This window comes from Cebidichthys violaceus, unplaced genomic scaffold (assembly GCF_023349555.1).
Source record: "Cebidichthys violaceus isolate CVI_PGR_0920_01 unplaced genomic scaffold, fCebVio1.0.p SCAF_6, whole genome shotgun sequence".
Classification (NCBI taxonomy): Eukaryota; Metazoa; Chordata; class Actinopteri; order Perciformes; family Stichaeidae; genus Cebidichthys; species Cebidichthys violaceus.
This window is the reverse complement of record NW_027176816.1, coordinates 16,037,354-16,059,049: the sequence shown is the minus strand read 5'-3', so window position 1 is coordinate 16,059,049 and position 21,696 is coordinate 16,037,354. Positions and strand designations below refer to the sequence as shown.

Sequence of the window (21,696 nt, the reverse complement as noted above, 5' to 3'; positions counted from 1 at the left end):
AGTCCCATAATATATAGTGTGATAAGAAAACATCATTTTTCAGCTAAATAGTTTGACTAATTTAGAAAATACATGCACAGAGAACACTAAGACAAATGAAATTCAAAAGTTTAGTTGCAGGCACAAATGGGTTAAAAAAGCTTCAGTCAAACATCAAATACAAAAAATGCATGTACTAATATGAGGAGAGTTACAATCTCCCCATCGCTCCACACAGCCAATGTTTTCATCTCTTCACCGATGTTGAATTCACTCGCCTCATGTATGTCAGTTATCTAAAGTCTTTTTCTATTGCACTTTGTTACATTTTATTTTTATCCATAAACAAACTTTTCCAAAAAGGAGCTAAGAAGTTTTCGGTGTCTTACAGATAAGTGGATGTACAGTAGTACAAGGGACATCAACACAAGTGTTACAACAAACTCTATATTATTAAAACAAAGCAGTCAAAAAACTATATGTATATATATATATATATATATATATATATATATATATATATATATATATATATATATATATATATATATATATATACATTCAATGGCATTTTTATGGCATACCATATGAAGATATTTTGTATGGTCTATGACGTTTTTATGAGATCCATTACTATGATTTTTTTTAACATACTATATGCATACTTTTATTATTTATGTTATTTTCAGGGAATAATGTAAGAATACATTTTTACTGCAGGGTTGCAATGAATAATGTCCCTATTTTGTAATAAATAAAGTAAATTTGTGGTCATGGAGTGCCCTCTGTTGAGCTTTAGAATAAACTGCACTCTGATGCTGCTGAGTTACACTAGTTTCTGATATAACTGTTTTTTTTCTTCTTTTAATTATAGACCACACTCAGTTCTGGTGATTTTATTATGGAGGAAGAGATATTAGAAAGTGTCTCCTTTATTCTTGACAGGATGCCTGTGATGGCTGCAAACTACTATGAACAAATTTAAGGGATTGTCCTCAAAACTTTGTTGTGTTTGGACTCTGTTGCAGGACAAGCTCTCCCAGCTGAAGGCTTACTTACGACTCTCATTATATGAATAATTTATATCATATGCATTGAATGTGTTGTAACTCTGTTATGTTCATTCTGTACACATGACATTCTGTCCATCCTGATAGAGGATCCTCCTCTGTTGCTCTCTCTGAGGTTTCTTCCTCTTTTCTCCATTAAAGAGTTCTTCCTGTTCTGATGTGAGGGTCCTGGGACAGAGGATGTCGCATGTGTACAGATTGTAAAGCCCTCTGAGGCAAATTTGTGATTTTGGGCGTCACAAAATAAATTGCATTGAATTGAATTGAAAATAGAAACAGACCAAAACCATGCACGGCGTCCCCTGGGAAGAGGAGTTCCCACACTCATGTAACACATCAGTTGCCCTTATGGAATGTTAATGGGATATGATATGGGCTGGACATGATGAAATATTTGGGAATAGTGTCCTTTAAATAAAATGTGCCAATAGCAACTTAACAAAAAATGTGTGTTGATAACTTTTCATTATTTTTCATTCATCCCTCACACACACACATACACACACATACACACACACAAACACACATACACACACACACACACACACACACACACACACACACACACACACACACACACAAGTTTGCCAGGTGCTCTTTTGACTGAAAACTCTCTAAATAAATTGTAAAACCTAACAAAGTGCAAGAAAACATTTTTCTTTACCATATCAGGAGCAGAACTCATACATTTAGGAGATTGCTTGAATAAAAACATGTTTTCAGCATGTAGCTGTTGTATTTTAAATTGTGTGTCAGAGGGTTTTAAAAAACTCCATGTTGGAGTTGGTCATTTCTCCATTAGCACTGAGAGAGAGAGACACACATTTGAGACGAGCATCATTTGTAAAAAGACAGTCACACGTTCTGAATCTGAAAAGATTCAAGCTTGAAGGTTCATTCTCAACCTTGGAAACACTAAACTGTGAAGATTTGACTTTTCAAAAATGCCATTGTGGAGCTCAGATGCCTTTGGTGTGTCAGGTAAGACCGACTCACCACACTCAACATACATTTGACATGATGCTGAATGTATCTGCTTTGAAATCACACTATGGACACTAATTTGTTCCCAACCAACAAGTCCAAAAGGACTCTTTCAATATAATACAAGACAGAGCCGCTCTGGTTTACATTCTGTGCAAGCTGTCTGTTCAAGGGGGGATCATTCTTACTCTTAAGAATAAACCATACCAGTGTTTGTTACTTGAGGCCAATGTTGGTTTTTACAATTACTCTAGTTTTACACAATAGTTAATTTGCATATTGTGTAAAACTAGAGACAAAGCACATGAATAATTGTGTGTAAACGTTTGATCCGTCTATTCCATCTATTCTATTATCTATTAAAACTGCAACTGCTGCAATTGGGTGGCTTTGATTGTGGTCCCCCAGGACCTCAATACATTAGCATTTAAAATTATTATTTAAAAAGCACTTATTAAAACAGAAATCATGTGTTTTGAGCGGCCGCTAAGACTAGAAAAGTGCTCCACAAATGCAGACATTATACCTGTTTTCCTAAATAAATAAATTGATTAACATGATCATGAATTAATCAGTATTTGATACATTATTCTCCTTCACAAGGTCTCAGAATGACAAGCAAACACTGAAATACAAGGACATAACTCATGGTTAAGATGTGTATTTGATCATGTTGTGTTGACTGAATACACTGACTCCATGTTCCCTCCCGCAGCACTGACACCTGAGGTTCAGGCAGGTCAAACTCTGTTCGGCAGCTCCTCCGGTTACTCTGTTCTGGAGTTTATTGGTGAAGGCTGCTATGGTAAAGTGGCCAAGTGCCGAAATCTGGCAACAAAAGAGTCAGTGGCTGTTAAGATCCTCAAGCAGGACATGGATTTCATCCAGGACACTGAGAAAGAGGTAGATTTTTGAACTTCTTCTCATGACATACAGTATCCCCTTGCTTACATTTTCTCTGCTCTATCAGAGTATCTACAAGGAACCTCTTTGTTCCCCAGGTGTCCATTTTAGAGGTCATCAGTGTCCTGAATCCAGATCACACTAACGTGGTCAAGTTCTTTGAGCGGTTTGAACATATGGGACAGACCTGTCTGGCATTCGAGATGCTGGACAGGAGTCTCTATGACCTGCTCCACGAACAAAACTGGGAACCACTCGCTCTGAACGAGATCCGCATAGTCGCAAAGCAGGTATGTATTATTGTTGTATGGAACCAATTGTGTATTCTTCTATATATTTATTACTCATCAATGAAAAAAACCTAATTCAGAAGCAAATGGAAAAGTCAATCCTAAACTAGTTTTTTCTCGTTTTGTCCCTGCAGCTATTGGTGGCCTTGCATGCCCTGAAGGGTCTCGGTATCCTGCATACCGATATCAAACCCGACAACGTTATGTTTGTTAATATGCAGAACCAGCCCTTTAAGATTAAATTAATAGACTTTGGAGAAGCCATCCCCGCCTCTAAAGTCCAGCTTGGGATGGAGCTTCAGTCGACTGGGTTCAGGTGTGTTCATCCTTCATCCTTCTCAGCATCAATGTTGTGCTCTTGGTCCTCACCTCAAGAGTGCTCATCATTGGAACTTATCTTGCTTCCTCAGAGCTCCAGAAGTTTCCCTCGGCCTCCCCTTCACTGAGGCTATAGATGTGTGGGGAGTCGGCTGCATCCTGGCCTTCCTCTATCTGGCTGACAATCTTTTCCCTGTCGAATGTGATTATCAGATGGTAGGTCAGCCTCAGACAAACGTCCAGAACCAAGTGGATACTTTGCAGAATGTTAGCTGATGTGATTCTGTATATTTTGCCTGCAGATGAAGTGCATGGTTGAGGTTCTGGGTCAGCCAGAGGACCACCTGCTCCGTCCTGGGATATATACGCAGTATTTTTTCATTGAGGAAGAGGCTGCTGATCGTCCAACATGGAGGTTGATGGTAGAGTAACCGTGTTCTATTTTTAATTGACTTGGTGACATCATTTTATTTTAACTCTTAAAATGATTGTCATATAAATATATCTACATATATATTGTTCCTTTAGATGCCTGAAGAATATAAAGCTGCCAACAATGTGAAAGCAGAAGAGCGGCACAGCTTCATCGACCTTCCCAGCTCTCTGGATGATCTTGTTAATGTAGGTACCCTCAGCTTTGTTGAATGAGTAAAGACTGAATCAGTAGCAGTTATGAACCAGTGTCTGAGAGGTAAAGGCTGGATCAACTGACCTGAACCTATTTCCAAATCCAGATCTATCCAAAAGGGGAGGCTGCTGAATTTGAGGACAGGAAGGCTTTTGTCGACCTCATCAAACAGCTTCTGCATCTTGAAGGGGATCAGAGAATCTCTCCTCATCGAGCTCTGCAGAACTCGTTCATTACAAAGTCCCACCTGACTGAGCACACTGACAGCTGTTTCACTGATTGTTCATCCAGTCTGAACACCTCAGGAACTATGACTAGTGTCTGCCCAATGGAGGCCTCAGCAGACAGAGTGAACATCTATGCAGCTTCCAAACCTGACCAAGAGTCAGACACTGGGTTTAATGTCAGAGGTCTACCCTCTGGTTCCAATGACGATGGTTCAGCTATCAGGTCATTTGATGGAACCAAAGTCATTGTCTTCAATGACAACGGTCCCACCACACCGTCATCTGACAGAGATCAAGTCACTTACTCAGACGAACATTGGGATGACTGGACTTCTGATGGAGGACTTTCTCCCTACTCTTATGAAAAGGATTCAGCTGTCTGGTCTTCTGATGGAGTACCTTCCTACTCTTATGAAAATGATCCAGCTTTCTGGTCTTCTGATGAAGGACTACCTCCCTACCCCTATGCTGAAGATCCAGCTGCCTTATCTTCCGATGGAGGACTACCTCACTACTCCTATGATGAAGATCCAGCCTCCTGGTCGTCTGATGTAGCAAAACCAACAGACTTCTAATTCCAAATTCATTATATGCATCAGATCTTTGAAAACGTATGTCTGGTTAGTTAACTTTGTTTGATTAGTTTTACTTTGTCACAATGTAAATAAAATTGATTGACAGATTGCATTGCAACACAATGTCTCAAGCTGCTTCATTACAGTACTTGCTACAAAGACAACTGACCAGGAGTCTCATTTATAAGCGTTGCGTACGCATAAAAAGGGGCCTGAAAGAGGCGTACGGCACTCCCCACGCAAACGTTGTGATCTATAAGAACAAACTTGATGGGAGAATGTGCGCACCTGTACGGAAACTCTGACCCATGCGTACAAACATTTTGGAGACACAGGGAAATTCGCGCCGCACATGGTGAGGTGGTGAAATGAAGCCGGATTGCAGAAATTACATGTGAGAGGCATCATTATAGTTATTATCATAAACCCCGGAGCGCAGAGGAGAGACCGAACTACCGACACTTGTGGTCAGCTGATGATGTTATCATCAGTTGTAAGGTAACTTCAAACAGCGTTAAAGAAATGCAGAACAGAGCAAGCTTAGTTTGCATTAAGTGTTTGTGAGTAAAATCGCTGCAGTGAACACGACTTTATTGATTCATTCATGGTTTATTCCATAGTGACAGATTCAGCATACTGTACACAGACAAACTGTAAACAGCTCTCTGATGAGAGTATCAGAGCTCACTGGAGCAGAGGAGTAACCATGGTGACTGTCACACACCTTCTTCCGTCACCTCACCTGGCAAACCTTCACAACCTGCACGTAATGATTGTGTAAATTAGCAAGGTTTTATGAATCTGAATATTTTTTGGCGTAAGTGCATTTCCTCCTTTGAACGTACGCAAACATTTACTGTGAATCCTACGCTGTGTTTTATGAATGAAACCCCAGGCCTTTTGTTTACAGAGTAGGTTTAATTCTGTAAACATACAACGTTCCAACCTTCTTTAACATCCAGCATGTTTAACGTACTAACTACTAAACTAATAAATGATCATCAGAATGGTCCTCATCTTTCAGGAGTCTTAGCAAAATGAATAACTTATATTGAAGCTATAGCTGTTTAGTCCACACTCTTATTCTATATTTTATTCTGCATATATTCTGTTCATAACTCTGCACTTCACTGCTTTTTGCACTTCTGGTTAGATGCCTAAATGCATTTTGTTGTATTCAACCCCTGTATTAATTTGTTTTTTAAATGAACAGACACTTTTTCACTTTTATTTGCTGTTGTTGCTGTATATTATCTTCACTTGATTTTAGTTGTTTTGCTTTTAATGCATTTATTTAGATATTGTATGTCTACACTTATATCTTACTTGTTTTCTCTACTTTTTTAATGTAGCTTTTGACTTATTGTTAGGAAACCTGGTATCATATGTTTCTTGCTAAATGTATGTGATCTGTATGGTGAAATAATCACTCAGGAACTTTTAAATTGTGTCCGTCTCCATACAATAATATTGGGCTTTCTATTACGTCCACTTCCACAGACTACTCGCGTTAAGCCAACTCTGGCGGCACGGCGAAACATCACTCCGAGGCAAAACGGGGCTCACATAACTTTATATAGGGTAAAACTATCAAACTAAACTCGGCATTTTATACATGCATTCGCTGGTTGGTTAAATTACTATTCACTTATTATTCCACCGTGTCCCATTGGCTTAAAGTATGTGGTGTGGGCGGGCGTAATCTTCGTGGCACTGGGGGCGGGACTGATAGGTCCGACAGGAAAACTAAAGAAAGGCGAGGATATCCAATAATACGGTAAAACTGCGTCTAAACTCCTCACAACAGCTCTCTGCTTAGTTGCTTTGTATGTCAGGGTAGGTGTTAGAACCAAGCAATATAGAGCGCTCTCAAAATGTGAGCTGTCCACTTTGACAAGAGGCCAGTTGTCCAGGAAAACTCAGCAAAGTTAGCAAGCTAACAGTTAGCCTCCTTAGATGGAATGGAAACTGCTGCTAGCTAGAAGTTAGCCGATACTCCACATTTTCGGTGACAAATATAGGCCAAATAAGAATATTAACGTAGATTAAGGTTACATGAGGATTGCAAGTTATCTGTAACGTGACGCAATTCACCAGCGGTTGAGTTGACAGATACAATATCCCTTTACATTAAGAGGTAACGTTAAATAGCAGTGAGGAAGTTAAGTTATAACGCAACGAAAACTTGCCAATTTCTACAGAGACGTCAGACGCTTGAACGCTTTCCTAGGACGGTACCCTGTTTGTGTGTTACACTCTCTAAAGCGGGTTAATAGTTCATAAAGGTGGTGTTATAGAGTCTTTCTGTCATCAGAATGAGGATAAGGAGATCCATCCACTAACAAACTATAGTTGGTTTAACTGAATTGTATTCAGGCCCAACGGTGACGTTTCAGTGAAGGCATATAGTCCACATTCACCTGATTTGGATTAAAAATAGTGACCACAGCCTAGTTTCAGTAGGCAGTTCAATTAAGAGGTTAATGCATGTTAACGTCAAATCACCAAGATATGTTGATTTAGGTCATTTTTGGTAAACAGAGTAAGATTGTTTTTGTTTGTAGTCATGTTGTACTCTGGTTTATTGTCACAGTTTGTTCAGAGAAGTGACTATTGGTAACAACAACCCAAACTATATGCACTACTGGCTCAAGCATTGACAGCACTGATGTAGTGTTTTGTTGCCACGCTGAAAAACAAGTCCTGTGTTTCAGCGTGTTAGACCAGTTACACCTGTATTGTTTATGCCAGAATAATAGAAGAAAAAACAAACCAATAGTGTTCAGTCTAACAGTTTGGTCAAGAGGGAAATATCGGATTGATGTGCCATTAAATATATGCCAGATATTACATTTTCTAACGGGATGAATGCTGTGGACTTTTCTTGAAGAGCTACAAGTAGGTCACGTTTATCTCTTGTCTAAAGAGTCTAAGTGCAACACGGCTGTGTCTCAGAATGTAAAGTGACATGTTTCTAATGGAGTTTACGTCACGCTCCGATCCGAGCACATCATATACATTAGACAGAGGAAGCGGTCGACGGTCAGTAGTCAAGGTTTGCACATTTGGGGAGCGAAGAAGATTTGTTTTTGTTTTTCTGTGAGTGGAACTGTTGTCAACTTGAGCTTTACTGGGTGATGTGGGCTATGTTCAGACCGACAACAGTACTGCGTGTAAAAGTGAAGCCCCCTCACTCATTTCAATGAGGAGGTCTCTAGCTAAAAGACACTAAAGAGTCTAACCTGGCTCAGTTTCTGGGTGCACCATCACCCAGCAAAGCATTGGTTTCCCAATGAAGTACATGCAAGCGAACGTTCTCGGTAGATTACTTTTGTAACGTGAACCTTGTAATAATTCTACATCTTCAATTGCCACAAAAGGAGGAAGATAGCTTGATTGTCACCATGCTCCCTTTCTAGAATTATTCAATATTTGCATATAGTCTTATAAGCTGCCGTGCAATGGTCTGGTGTCCGATGAACATACAAAGTCATGGATCCGTAGTTCAAACGTTGTGTTGATGCAGGGCTGGGTTTTTCTGAATGTTAGAGTGAGAAGATAGGAAACAGCAACGCCACTGTTGCCAAAGAGCAGAGCAGGAAGCTTAGCAGTTCACACTGCTTGGTCGCTTGACTTGTCTAAACAGTAAATTGTGATGAAACATTGCAGCTGAACTCGATCAGCTTTCAGGATCAGGAATGAGCATGAAGGAGGGATTTAATTAAGCTGTGCTAAAACATAGCAGATTTGATTATGATCAACTTGAACGGTCAGAAGAACATGCTTCATTCATTGCAGACCGGTGCACAAATATTTCCATATTTAACGCACCCCAGCACTTCCTGTTGAGCCTCTTCACATTCTATGGCTCAACAGTTTTCTTCATTTTCCCATGACCAAACTGTTCATACCACTGTCCAATATAAGTTTTTATAAAAGTTACCGTGTTGTTGTTGTTTTTTTTAAATCTCTGACTCTCTCCTGTAAACATCCCTGATCCTGTATGCGTGTTCATGTCTTTGCTCTGTTCTCTCAGATGGCTGCGATCAGAAAGAAGCTCGTGATAGTCGGTGATGGCGCCTGTGGCAAAACCTGTCTCCTCATTGTGTTCAGCAAAGATCAGTTCCCCGAGGTTTATGTGCCCACAGTGTTTGAAAACTATGTGGCAGATATTGAGGTGGACAGTAAACAGGTAAGCTGTTTATTATACTGGCAAATGCTGGTTTTTTTTTTCTTCCTATTTACAGTATAGAGGATTTCATATAGTAAGCCAAATACCAGAGGTGTTGGCAGGGTTAACTGGACAGAGCCAGGCTAGCAGTTTCCCCCTGCTTCCAGTCTTTCTGCTAAGCTAGGCTAACCAGGTCCTAGCTCTAGCTCTGAGATCCATCTGAACATCTCACTCTCACAAAGAAAGAGAATATGTGTATTTTCCAAAGGATTGAACTATTCCTTTAACATAATATTCACATTCCATATGAACGTTGAGTTATTGGTCACCGTGAAGACATTTACTTTCTGTCTTTGTTTAAACTCACCGTTGATCTAACTTTTTTTTGTGGTTTTTTTGTGTTTTTTCTACAATTACAAATCTTTTCTGATCATTCACAAACTTGAATGGAGTTTTTTCCCCACACGTTTACAAAGGACTTTTGAGTTTTCCTGTACATGTTTGCATAATATATAGAAGCCATGCCTCTCGATGCAAATCAGCAGTGTCTGTCGTGACTTGCTCCCTTTCAAGATGTCAAAACCTAGTGAGTGACACGTCCTATTATCTCGTCCTGCTGTAGGTGGAGCTGGCTCTTTGGGACACAGCTGGTCAGGAGGACTACGACCGCCTGAGGCCTCTCTCCTACCCAGACACAGATGTCATCCTCATGTGTTTCTCCATCGACAGCCCTGACAGTTTGGGTGAGGCTTCTTCTTTGTCGTCGTCAGTTTTTCTTAAACATTCTGTTGGCATCCCGCTCCATGTTCAACATGTACACCTTGTGCCTGATGCAGAGAATATTCCAGAGAAGTGGACTCCCGAGGTCAAGCACTTCTGCCCCAACGTGCCCATTATTCTTGTGGGAAACAAGAAAGACCTGCGAAATGACGAGCACACGCGTCGGGAGCTGGCTAAGATGAAACAGGTCAGTGAGGCGGCTTCTTCACGGAGCCGCTCTTAAGCTGCTGTGGGTTTCAAGCTCGCCGAGTTAACGCAAAACTCACACGAGCCACAGTCCGTAAAACAACGTCACGTTACGTACGAAGCATGACTTTGAACGGCTTCAGATCCCCATCAGAAAAGCTGTCTAACTGCAAGGTAAAGTGGTGAAAATATTCTAAATATAGCGTACACTTAAAGGAACACCCCCAAAAATGTCCATTTGTTTATCAATTACTCCCAGCTGTTTACCTTGAATTCTTGACGGGTGCATAAAACGAGAGTAGGAGCGTTTTGATTGGCTCTCAACATGGTGACGTCTGAGCCGGTAGCTTGGTGCTAACAGCGCTAACAGTATAAACAGTGACAAATGTACCGACAGGGCTTACAGTGTGTACCTGAAGGGGGAACAGGAGAGTGGGCGCTACGCTTCAGTGACGACGCCGTCATCAGCTGTAGCCTTCATACTCATATGACGGTTAGAGTGGCGGCTCACATGTACAGCCGAAGCACAGAGAAACTTGAGGGAGAACAATTCTTGCTCAGGTAGACATTACTCCACTATATCTTACATATACTGCAGTTGTTCGCTGCTGCATTAATGCTCTGAATGACGTTTATTGCTCCCTCCAAGAAAACTTTTTTTCTCGCATGCCTACACGAAGCAAAAAATAGAAGTCTTGATGAATTGAAGTAACTGTTTAATAACAGCAAAACTATATCAAAACATCCATTTCAAAACTCTCACACAATCCGTATTATATAATCCAAGTCTCATTTATCCGGTTGTATGCTCACGACTTTCCAAACACGTGCATCTTCACTGAAACCTTACTATTTAAACACTTCGGGTCGTTTATCAAGCGTGAAACTGTTCATGCATTTTTTTTTTTAATAGTCTCTGTGAGAGACTTGGTTCGACGCAATAACAGAAAGCGAAAGGTAACGGAACGGTTCATTTCTCTGTAAGGTCCTCTCTATGTCGTTAGACACTTAGAAGAACGATCTACATTACTTTATAAATGATGTCCTGTTTCCTAAAAGTGGATGATACCCCTTCATGATTTTGGTTCATCCAAACAGGAGCCAGTGAAGTTAGACGAGGCGAGGGACATGGCTCACCGGATCAATGCCTTTGGTTACCTGGAGTGCTCGGCCAAGACGAAGGACGGCGTGCGTGAGGTGTTTGAGATGGCCACCAGGGCGGCGCTGCAGGCCAAGAGGCGAGGCAGCTCCAGGAACCGCTGCCTCCTGCTATAGAGTGTCGGTCACACAGGATCGGGAGGGGAGGGAGAAACAAACCAGGCCAAAAAAATAAATAAACATCCCTCCTCCGTGTCTGCCTCGTCACCAAGGTGGGCACAATTGAACGGGAGAAAAGTCAACCCAGGCTTAAGGGGTAAGAAGGAAGGTTGAATGCAATGGGAAAAGGGAGTATATACATTTAATACAAGGTTATAGCTTTTAGCTTTCAAATGAAAATACGGTCATCTTGTGTTTAGGATTCTTTAGACATGACATTATTAAGAGAATGCTAAGAGAAGCGAACATCGCTCTCACTCATACTTTTTTTAAAGAGTGGGAGGGTGTGAAGGGTTTCTGTTCTAACCCATAGCGCTATGGTTTGAGGGTTGAGACCTGTTCAGGGAGCGATCCGGTGGCTCAGTTCACCCCAGATGCATGCCTGCCTAACTAACTGTGGGGAGACTTGCAGGGCTTTGTCTTTCCTTCTCCTTCATTCCCATGGGGAAACATAACCGAACTTTAGAAGGGCTCGTGTTTCCGTTTTATGAACCTGTAGTCTTTCATACAGAATTCCATTCATTTAAAGAGCTGATTTTGATTGTCCATGACGGTATTGAGACCAACCTGTTTGAGTGTTTTGTACAAGCTTGTTAATGAATGTAATACTTAACAAATTTAGATTAAGTTGAGCTCAACTTTCAGTCAGAAAATTGACGTGGACGGTCAGATGCACTGTATACAGTTGGGTATTAAAGGGTTAAAAGGTGGTTTTATCCACCTAACAGTAACTACTAATTTTAGTAGGAAGCCTCCCTGATTTCTGATCTGCTCCCGTTTTAATTTACTGTTGATGCAAACTCGCCACCGTCGCCATGTTTCCCCATTGTCTTTATATAATTTCTACAGCACCATTTCCATCACTACACTTAGCTTCATGCTGGAGTTTCTCTTTTCAACACAAATGCTGTTTTCAGTTACTAATTATTTACAGTCACTTTGCTGTTTTTTTCCCCCCTTATTGTTGTTTAGCTACCATCAATGAAACGCTACACTTTATGTACAGATTTTACATTGAAAACCTTCCAGCAGGTCATAGGATGTCCTCCAGTTACCGGTATGCTTTTAATTTGAAACATTTACAGGAAGTGCAGAGTTTCAGAGGCAGAAACTTAACAGCAATAAAAGAACTGCAACATGGAAGCAACCGTTTTTCTGTTATGATTATGACGTGACTGTCGTACTGATACATTATATTGAATTTAAGCATGTGAGACATAATAGTACAGTAACTCCACCCTCAGTGCTTTAACCCAGCTGTTATTTGTTGTCCAGCTGTTATTGGACACTCCCATTATTTAAATACCAGCTTTTATTTGGAAAGTTCTGGTGTCGCTGAATGCCAGGCTGCTATCGGACGTGTGTTCACTCGTGATGTCTACAACTATCCTTTTTCTGCTTCTTTTTCTGTTGTATGTTATTTTAACTATGTGATATTCTACTGGCTTATGTTGTATTATTTGCACACAGCTTACAACTAAAATGTCTGAAATACAAAATGCAAGCAACTCCTAAAGGATTGTTTACTTGTAAAAGGAATATTGTTTTGTATCCTCACATTCCACCAGTCGTCTTTTTTAATGTATTCTAAAGGAAATAAATTGTAACTGAGAATGACCAGAATCTCACATGCTTTGTCTTCATTTCAGTTATTGTTATTGTCATGAATCACGCCTTTGTCCGGTCCTCACAGGTGGATCGGTCTTCACAAAGGCCGGCTGTTAAGCCAAACTTTGTCCTGTTAAGATAAATTGACGAGTTTTCTTGCACAGCATCGAGACACGAGGTGGTTTGATACGGTCCACTGCTCTCTCTCGTGAACTCGTCCTCTCTTTTTGGGAGAGTGGCTTTGGTGGGAGACATATAGGGAGCGGCGAGGACTTTTTCTGTTTGATACTTAAAAAATGTTGTCTACTCTTGCCGGTTTCTCTAAAGTTGCCTGCCCCAGCTTTAACAGTGACCAACTATGACTCAGTTTTGTGGGCCTTGAAAACGTCTTGAGGAAAGAGGAGTATGAACCGATGATAACCGGCCTTTCCTGCTAGCAGCACCATGATGGCTGACATTCAAAACAGAACTACTAAAGATAAAATCAACAAAAACATGAGGGGAGGCTGAAGAGGACGAGTACAGCCAAAACCCGAATACAAGCTACAGAGGAGGCCATAAATAAGCTAAATTGATTTATTTTAGCGTGTGCTTTTATCCAAAGTCTTACAAGTGTGTTCAACCATGTGGGTACAACCCAACGTTTGCAAGACTCATGCAAGTATATGAACTTCATCAAATGCTGATCTATTCAATTCAATTTATTTTGTATAACCCCAAATCACAAATTTCCTCAGAGGGCTTTACAATCTGTACACATGTGACATCCTCTGTCCAGGACCCTCACATCAGAACAGGAAGAACTCTTTAATGGAGAAAAGAGGAAGAAAGCTCAGAGAGAGCAACAGAGGAGGATCCTCTATCAGGATGGACAGAATGTCATGTGTACAGAATGAACATAACAGAGCTACAACACATTCAATGCATATGATATAAATTACTCATAATGAGAGTAGTAAGCAGAATAATGATGGAAAAATTACGACAACTAGTAATAACAGCAGCAGTGGATATGGTAGAATAACAATGATAATAAAAGCAGTAATGGGTTTTCATGATCTGCAAAAAAAGTGCTACATCTAGTTTCTTTTTTATTGTTATAAAAAATATTATTTATTGGACAAAGTGCAGTCTGAACAGACGAGTTTTCGATCCGTCACGATGGATGTGTAGAGTTTCTGCTGAGTGATCACAATGAGGGTCTTGGTCCACCATTGTGGAGCGGGGACAGCAAACAGCCGTGTTGAACGGTAGATGTACACAGTGAGGGAGAATCAAGCGGGTTGGCCGTAGTGGAGCGCAGTGGACGGCCTGTAGAGCTTCTAAAATCAGAACCTGAACAAGATGACAAAGTAAAGAAGGAAAAGAATGACTTTAATAAGATCTACAAACAGGCAGAATTTGTCATTTGCGCTGGGAGAGGGGCAGACCTTTTATAACCGATGTCATGCATGGGGTATTACACATATACATACAGCAAAAAAAGACAATATTGTCTATCTTGCCATGAATCAGATTAGGACCACATCACACAAAGGCTTACTGTATTTGTCTTTCACACATGAGGACGCACAACTGGAGCAAACTGGCACCCATAAAGTTAAAGTCTGGTAAAAGTTAAATATCTAGATGAAGAATTTATTGCAACCGAAAATAGAATTATAATTCTCTTATTTTTTTCTTTTAATAATTTTATTATATTATTTATAAAATTATATATTCATTTTATAAGTTATTTAAACATTCAAATGTCAACCAGGTTTCATTTAGCTCCTGCTCCAAAACACTGTTAAACTGATCATTTAATATCATTTATAATTTAAATGGGGTTTTTTATTTTGAACAATGAGCTAAGCTAAATACATTTTTTTTTTTAAAAAGGTTTAAAAAAAGAACAAAATGCAATGGAGAGATCTCATTGCGGCCTTATTACCCAGAGGGGATGAAGAGGAGTAATAAAGTAAATAAGTGCTCAACGTTAGAGAGATGATTTGAGCCGTTGCAGAGTTTTGACTCGGCATTGTTAGCGTAACGTTATCGTCAGCTCACTCGCTGTAAATGCAACAAGCTGCCGACTGGTCAACTCGCCTGTACTGTCTGCCGTTATCTAGCTAGTGACGTTAACGTTACCACTAGCAGGCTTACTTCATTGACTTGGGTTGAACTCCCTGTTGCCGCTGCGGTGAGGTCAAAGGTCAGAGGCCCGTGGTAAGTGCTGTGTGTTTATGTTGTCAAAGAGGTTTAATAAGAACTGCGTACCAGGGTATTTCTCTTTCAACTTTCATCCCAAATTCATCCTAAAATCTTTTTTCATCCTCCCCAATCCGTACTTTTTTGGCCCCCTGAGTTCGAGCCCCGTTAGCGGGGTTAAATGTAAAGAAGAAATGTGATGCGTCCTCACCTCTGACACTGGGCTCAGTCCTCAGCTGCTCTCTATAATGTCTGATGGAGTCCTGCCACAAATTCCTGATAGCATGGATCTGCAATGAAAAGTATACAGTCAACAAAAGTTTCAAAAAAGTTGTCAAATGATTTTTTAATTAATCTCAACAGTGGACATTTTGTAAGATAGCCACAAACCTGTGTCTGGTTCAATAAACGAGTGTCTGATGAGGAAGTCCAAGACCACCAAGGCACAGTTGGGTTTGAAGTCATCAGTGGCCAGCAGTTCCTTCACCTGAAACCAGGACAGGAGACAGAATTCAAGACGTATTTGGGTGGCATCTAAGTCTTGGAGCTTTCAATATCACCCCACAGAACACGTCAGCGACACCAACCTTATCTATGGGCAGTAGGTAGAACTCTTGGACCTCTCCATCACCTGCTCGGGGCTTGAACTCCAGAGGAAGTTCCAAATCGAAGACAAACTGACTTTCTGCAAACACCCCGTCCTCATCCTCGTAGGTGTAGCTAGAAAATACGTTCAAGTGGTTAGTTATGGAACGCAAAGGGCGGCGTTAAGCACACGTGCTAGAGAGAGCGCTCGTTACAGGCTCATGCTCCCTTCAAGTGAAGTGTGAACTTGTGAACGCTTCTACTTTGTAGAACAGAAGGACACTGCCCATGAGGACGGTCCAGTCTAACCTCTGGTGCATCCCAATAGACCATCAATCCCAGAACCCCCTTTTTTCATTGTGTGGTGTTAATGTAAACGTTTCTCACCAAAATGCATTCTGTGTATCCTTGAGGTCTGTTAAATTAACTTATTTTCTTATAAAACATTTCCCCCAAAAAATTATTTTTTAACATTTTGAAACCTGCTTTGTTGGTACTGATTTTCTTACCGGTACCGATTCCGTTACATGAACTTGCTTACCGAGTACCAATCAGATATCAGTGCGTTAATAACAAAAAAAAGTTCATCAGTTCATAATTCCCTCTCTAATATCTATTCCTGTGAAAACATCTCCCTCAAGATTACGTTTGAACGCATCATGATAACGTTAAAATTGACCTACGCCCAGAGCTCATTTTACTGAATAGAGCTTGAACGCATCATAATGTTACTCAATGCGACCTCCGTTAACGTTAGCTGCTAGCTCCGTTATTTAGCCAGGGCAGGACTGTGCTGCCCACCGGCTGCTAACAGCTAACGTCAACTAGCTCTCATCCTGCTGATTTCCACACATATGTGTTGTTCTACAATGTAGCATCATCAATGAACAAATAGGGTGCACTAGAGTGTTTAAACAGGCGTGTAGTACCATTTCATGTGAAGCTAGATCAGGGTAGCAAGTGCCAAGTGTTGCTGTTCCTGTGTAGCATAAATAAGCTGATAAATGATATGACAACGTGATGTCGGATCGGTAGTATTGGAGGCATTACCACTGCTGATAAACTCTTACCGTCTTGACAAAAGTTCCAAAGTGCACTGAGGTAGATTTAGTCAAGACTATATTTTTGATTGTATCGCCACTTTTATTACATTTTCAAGCATAAGTCTGGTGTCACTATGTTTTTCTGATTCTCAACAAATCCCATGTGCAGGCCCAAACCAACAACTGTTAGTCCGGCTCTCAATACTTTATGACTTCCTATCTGTGACACTCAGTTCCAAGCCCCATTGATTCCTACTGAAGACTGAAATAACAAAAAACAACTCATAAATATATATCAAATATAGTTCCAATTTCCTAAATCCGCTGGTCACCGTAGTTTTTAATCAAACCTTACGCAAACAGGAGGAAATAGGGCAATTGTTGGGAACTATTTTCAGCGGCGGATGAATCCACAGTGTGTGTGTTCACTGTAATGAAGGAACATGGTAAATGTACTTGAATAGCGCTTTTCTAGTCCATCATTCACTGATGGCAGAGGCTACCATGCAAGGTGCCACATGTCCATCAGGACTCTAACTAACCATTCACACATCGTAGGCCAAGGACTAGCCCAGACACAGTAACATGGGGATCGAACCACCGATCCTCTGATTGACGGACGACCCGCTCTATCACTAAGCCCCTGACATGTCACCCGGTGCAACAGCATGTCCCATAATTAAAAGCTGTTGGACAACAATGGAGCTCTACGGCACAGAGGAAGAAGATTGATCTACTTATTAGTAGATACGATCACTGTCGGAATGAGTCTGTTCATCAGACTTGTTGAGAACAAATCACTGGAGCAACCCTTTAACTCCAAGACACTCACCTCACGTTGGTTACTGGGCGAGCCTTCTCTGCAATGGCTGCTGGGATACACGCTTCCTCCTCACATTCTTTGACCAGAGTGTTTTTGACGCCAACACCAGCAGCAAGACCACCTGCTGCCTTGAAAGGACACAACACATCACCCTTATAGATTCTTTTTTTTGGAAATCGGAAATATTGAATTGAAAATGTTTTTGAATTCCCACTCCTATCCCTGATTGCTGGCATGTACCATCAGCCAGTCACAGCGTGCGCTCACCACATTGTCCAGTAGTCCGGGGTACGTCTGCTTAGTGAGGGAGCGTCGTGCCAGCCACATGTTGACTTCCCCACTGTCGCTGACGGTGTAGCCGTTGACATGGACTCCATACCGCTTCACTCCAAAGAGACCTGTGGTTTAGCGTCACAGTGAGCTCACGCTCTAATGCTGATGGAAACAGACGGAGCTGCCACAGCGTGTGCCGCGACTTACTTGTAGCTGCTCTTTCCATCCACATCAAAGGAGGGTCGGAGAACTTTGGCATCACGCTGTACTTCTGAAGGATAAGGAATGCTTCAGGATTACTGCGATACAAATGATTACATTTGTATTATTGTTTCGAATGAGGTATGAAGAGGGGATTTTTACAGTCCCAGGTTTAATTCCAGTGTATGAGATAATAGAAACGGTCAGGAGTAAAGTACAAGCAATTGCATTGTAAATGTCATATCTCATGGAAATTCAGCCATTAGTTACCAAAATCACATGTACAGATTTAACAATCTGATGTGAGGTTTGTGTTGTTTTTTTTTAAAAGTCCCCTTTCATATAAAATACACTTCACAGTTTAGCATAATGAAATGACATTGTTGTATACATACAATGTAAAGGAAAACGCATCTCCTCTCTGTCAGAAAATGTACTGTTAGCTCTGCAATACAATGTTGGCTCTGATTGTGTTTTTAGACTTTTGCACGGCCTTTAACACAATCCATCACAACTTACTTTTTCTGTTTCTCAAAGCATTTGGCTTATGGTAATAACTTTGTTAACATTGCCCGCATGCTTTACAAAGATATTAAAAGCTTGGTTCTCATTAATTTCAAATTAATACAGGGGTCAGGCAGGGTTGCCCTGTTTCTCCTTTTTTGTTTACATTAGTCACCAAATTGTCAATGAATATAATAAATAATAATAATTGTTATTATTATTTCAATAATGCTAATAATATAAATATTTTATATTTTATGGAATAAAACGGATTTTGTATTTCAGGATATTTATGAATAAAAATCCTTAAATTTCTCAAACAGACTACAAAAAGGACCAAGAGCATTTTTTATATTTGTCTGTCCTCGACGGTGTTCTCCTCTCTAAAGCAGAGGGCCTGTCTCGCTCTGTGTGTCCATCTTCATCTTTAGTTGTCAATGATACAACCGCCACAGAAGTTATTAGAACATTTCTAAATTTTATTTGGGAGAATAAATCACATAATCTTAAGAAATGTTTTCTCACCAATAGTAGAACAGAAGGTCTTGAAGTCGTGGACCTCAGTGACACGATAATATCTTTAAAGTTAACTAGTTAAAAATCCAGATTAAATTTGGTATTTCATTCCAAATCCCATTTTCAACTAAATTGAGATTTTGACACGCTGAACAGATAGCCCATCAATTAATGGAAAAGTGCGTAAAAAATAATGGAATTATATATATATATATATATATGTATATGTATATATATATATATATATATATATATATATATATATATATATATATATATATACATATATATATATACATATATATATATACATATATATATATATACATATATATATATATATATATACATATATATATATATACATACACACACACACACACACACACATTATTCCATTATTTTATATATATTATTCCATTATTTTGTACGCACTTTTCCTTTAATAATATGTTGTGTGTATTTGTGCTATACCACCAATATGTTCTTTACATGCTGCTACTGTTTACTACCTGTTCTTCCGCGGCACAGCGTCACGTGGATTTCAGTGTGTGTGTGTGTGTGTGTGTGTGTGTGTGTGTGTGTGTGTGTGTGTGTGTGTGTGTGTGTGTGTGTGTGTGTGTGTGTGTGTGTGTGTGTGTGTGTGCCTCACCTCGTCTCTCCACCCTTTAAGACACGTTAGGGAGCTCTCCTGTCTCAAGGTTTGCAGGACCGCGTCCACAGCCTCGGACCTCTTCTCGTACGAGTCTAAGCTGCGACACAGCGACACAGCGCCCCCGTGTGGCGGACTGAACACTTCCAGGTACCGTGTCAACAGTGAAGCTACATGGGGATGAATCCAGCCCACTTCTGCTTCGTTTATCTCAAACCTCCAGCACTTAGAACGACAGGAGCCTGCGGGAACAAGTCGGACGTTGATACTTTACAAGCAACCCTTCACACCGTCGACTGCGTGTTTTATTTTAACTCCGTGTCACTCGTAACTTACCTGGTAAATAAAAGTTATTCATTCGGCGGAGGAGCTGGAGTATTTTTTCGGACCAGGCAGAGTTAGCCATTTTACAGAATGCTGACTGACCACCTCTCAGGTACCGATAGAGTAAACGTGTACAAACTAGGTGGACGAGACGACTGCTAATCACACACCATGCTAATCAAGCTACTATTGAACGCCATGTTTTTTCTCAAAGTGCTTTGCGCATGTCTGCTTCTTCTTCGTGACTTTTTACAGGGCCCGTGTCCCCCCTAAGGTCTCAATGGCCAAATCCCAATGTCCTCCCTAAACCCTAAATCCTGAACCCTCAAGGACTTAATTGACGTCACCTGATAAGTGGTTTAGTGTGAGAGACTGTGAGGGCTTGAAATGGTGTAAATATGAATGGGACAGCACTTTGCTGCAACATATCACGTTACCATGAAAACTCCAAAAAGTAAGATGTATAATTGTGTGTATTTATTTTATACTTTGTACTCCCTGATTTGAACGTCTTCAGGCTCTTTCCTCACAAGATGAGAGGTAATTTCATATAATCTATTTACTTGTTTTTATCAAAACTTTTGATGCCAAAATCAAATATTTGATGGATAAATAAATAAATATCCTCTGACTTCAAGTTTATTTTTTGTTCCATCTTTAACCCTTAATGTTTCTGTGTAAATATAATAAGACAGGCTGAACACAAGTGAGCCGTCCTCTTTGTTTACCTTTTTTTTTTTTAACGTCTCCATGCGTCCACTGGTTACCCCAATAGTAATAGGTTCATTGACAGAAAATGGATGTAATCACTTCCTTAACTCATGTGGGGCTTTTTTGTCAAATAAAAAAAATCCTACTTTAAACCACATTTGTCTACTTCTCAAAACAAACATTAATCACACATCTGTATTAAAGGTGCAGTCAAACGTCCTCTTCTCTCTACACGTACACTGTGCCATACCATTCAATTAGACATGGACAGAACGAAACAATACTTTCAATTTGTTTTGCATGCAGATAATAACGAGAAAACAGATGTTCCCTGTAAGAAACAAGTAGCATAGATACCATAACAAACAAAATCCAACTTGGAATTGAAAATGTAACGGTGACAAACTCTATAAGACACTGACAAATTGAAATGTGACAAACTCTTTATTTCTTTAAAAAAAGAAAACCTATTTATAGCTCTAATTCGACCAAAGCTAGATTAAGCCAGTGTAGTTTATATATCTGCATCAAAAGCTGTTCTTGGAGGTTTAGAAGTGGTCCCTTAGCAGCTGTATGAACCATTGTTTAAATGTGAGAGGGCACAGAGAGAGGGCACTACAGACCTGCTGAGGGAGAGGACACCAAAATTAAGTATTGGCGGGATAAGAAATGAAGCACCATTCTTGTTTTTTCTATCTATTTTATCCTTTTAACTAATACTGTTATTCACTTCATTTTTCGTTTCATTCATTGTCTTTCATAATCATAATTAGGCTCTGGCAAATGTCGTGCCAATAAAGCTTATTGCATTGAAATTGAATTAAATGTACTTTATGAA

General features: G+C 40.1%; 2 protein-coding genes across 3 annotated transcripts; one reads left to right on the top strand and one right to left on the bottom strand.

Annotated features, from left to right (window-relative positions):
- Positions 1-6,687: 6,687 nt before the first annotated feature.
- LOC137889089 (rho-related GTP-binding protein RhoA-C-like) lies at positions 6,688-13,051 on the top strand. The gene is made up of 5 exons (XM_068732715.1): positions 6,688-6,751; positions 9,011-9,166; positions 9,768-9,888; positions 9,982-10,112; positions 11,210-13,051. Exons 2-5 carry the CDS (start codon positions 9,011-9,013, stop codon positions 11,384-11,386), a joined length of 585 nt encoding a protein of 194 aa, XP_068588816.1. The 5' UTR covers positions 6,688-6,751; the 3' UTR covers positions 11,387-13,051.
- A 547-nt stretch (positions 13,052-13,598) lies between these two features.
- tpk2 (thiamin pyrophosphokinase 2) lies at positions 13,599-20,348 on the bottom strand. Of its 2 annotated transcripts, none has more exons than XM_068733026.1 (9): positions 20,160-20,348; positions 19,824-20,065; positions 18,158-18,221; positions 17,945-18,075; positions 17,687-17,805; positions 15,814-15,946; positions 15,617-15,713; positions 15,438-15,516; positions 13,599-14,371 (listed from the first exon to the last, which is right to left on the bottom strand). In XM_068733026.1, exons 1-8 carry the CDS (start codon positions 20,227-20,229, stop codon positions 15,470-15,472), a joined length of 903 nt encoding a protein of 300 aa, XP_068589127.1. In that variant the 5' UTR covers positions 20,230-20,348; the 3' UTR covers positions 13,599-14,371; positions 15,438-15,469. The 2 variants fall into 2 exon arrangements, with proteins under 2 accessions (XP_068589127.1, XP_068589128.1); XM_068733027.1 differs by having other exon boundaries at positions 18,158-18,218.
- Between the last annotated feature and the right edge of the window lie 1,348 nt (positions 20,349-21,696).

Excerpts from the sequence above, each read along its gene's own strand:
- LOC137889089 (XM_068732715.1), top strand. The coding sequence starts at position 9,011 with ATGGCTGCGATCAGAAAGAAGCTCGTGATAGTCGGTGATGGCGCCTGT. Across the intron at positions 9,889-9,981 it reads CGACAGCCCTGACAGTTTGG|AGAATATTCCAGAGAAGTGG; the intron begins GTGAGGCTTCTT and ends TGCCTGATGCAG. Across the intron at positions 10,113-11,209 it reads AGCTGGCTAAGATGAAACAG|GAGCCAGTGAAGTTAGACGA; the intron begins GTCAGTGAGGCG and ends TCATCCAAACAG.
- tpk2 (XM_068733026.1), bottom strand. The coding sequence starts at position 20,229 with ATGGCTAACTCTGCCTGGTCCGAAAAAATACTCCAGCTCCTCCGCCGA. Across the intron at positions 20,066-20,159 it reads GAATAACTTTTATTTACCAG|GCTCCTGTCGTTCTAAGTGC; the intron begins GTAAGTTACGAG and ends TTGTTCCCGCAG. Across the intron at positions 15,947-17,686 it reads CGCCCAGTAACCAACGTGAG|CTACACCTACGAGGATGAGG; the intron begins GTGAGTGTCTTG and ends CGTATTTTCTAG.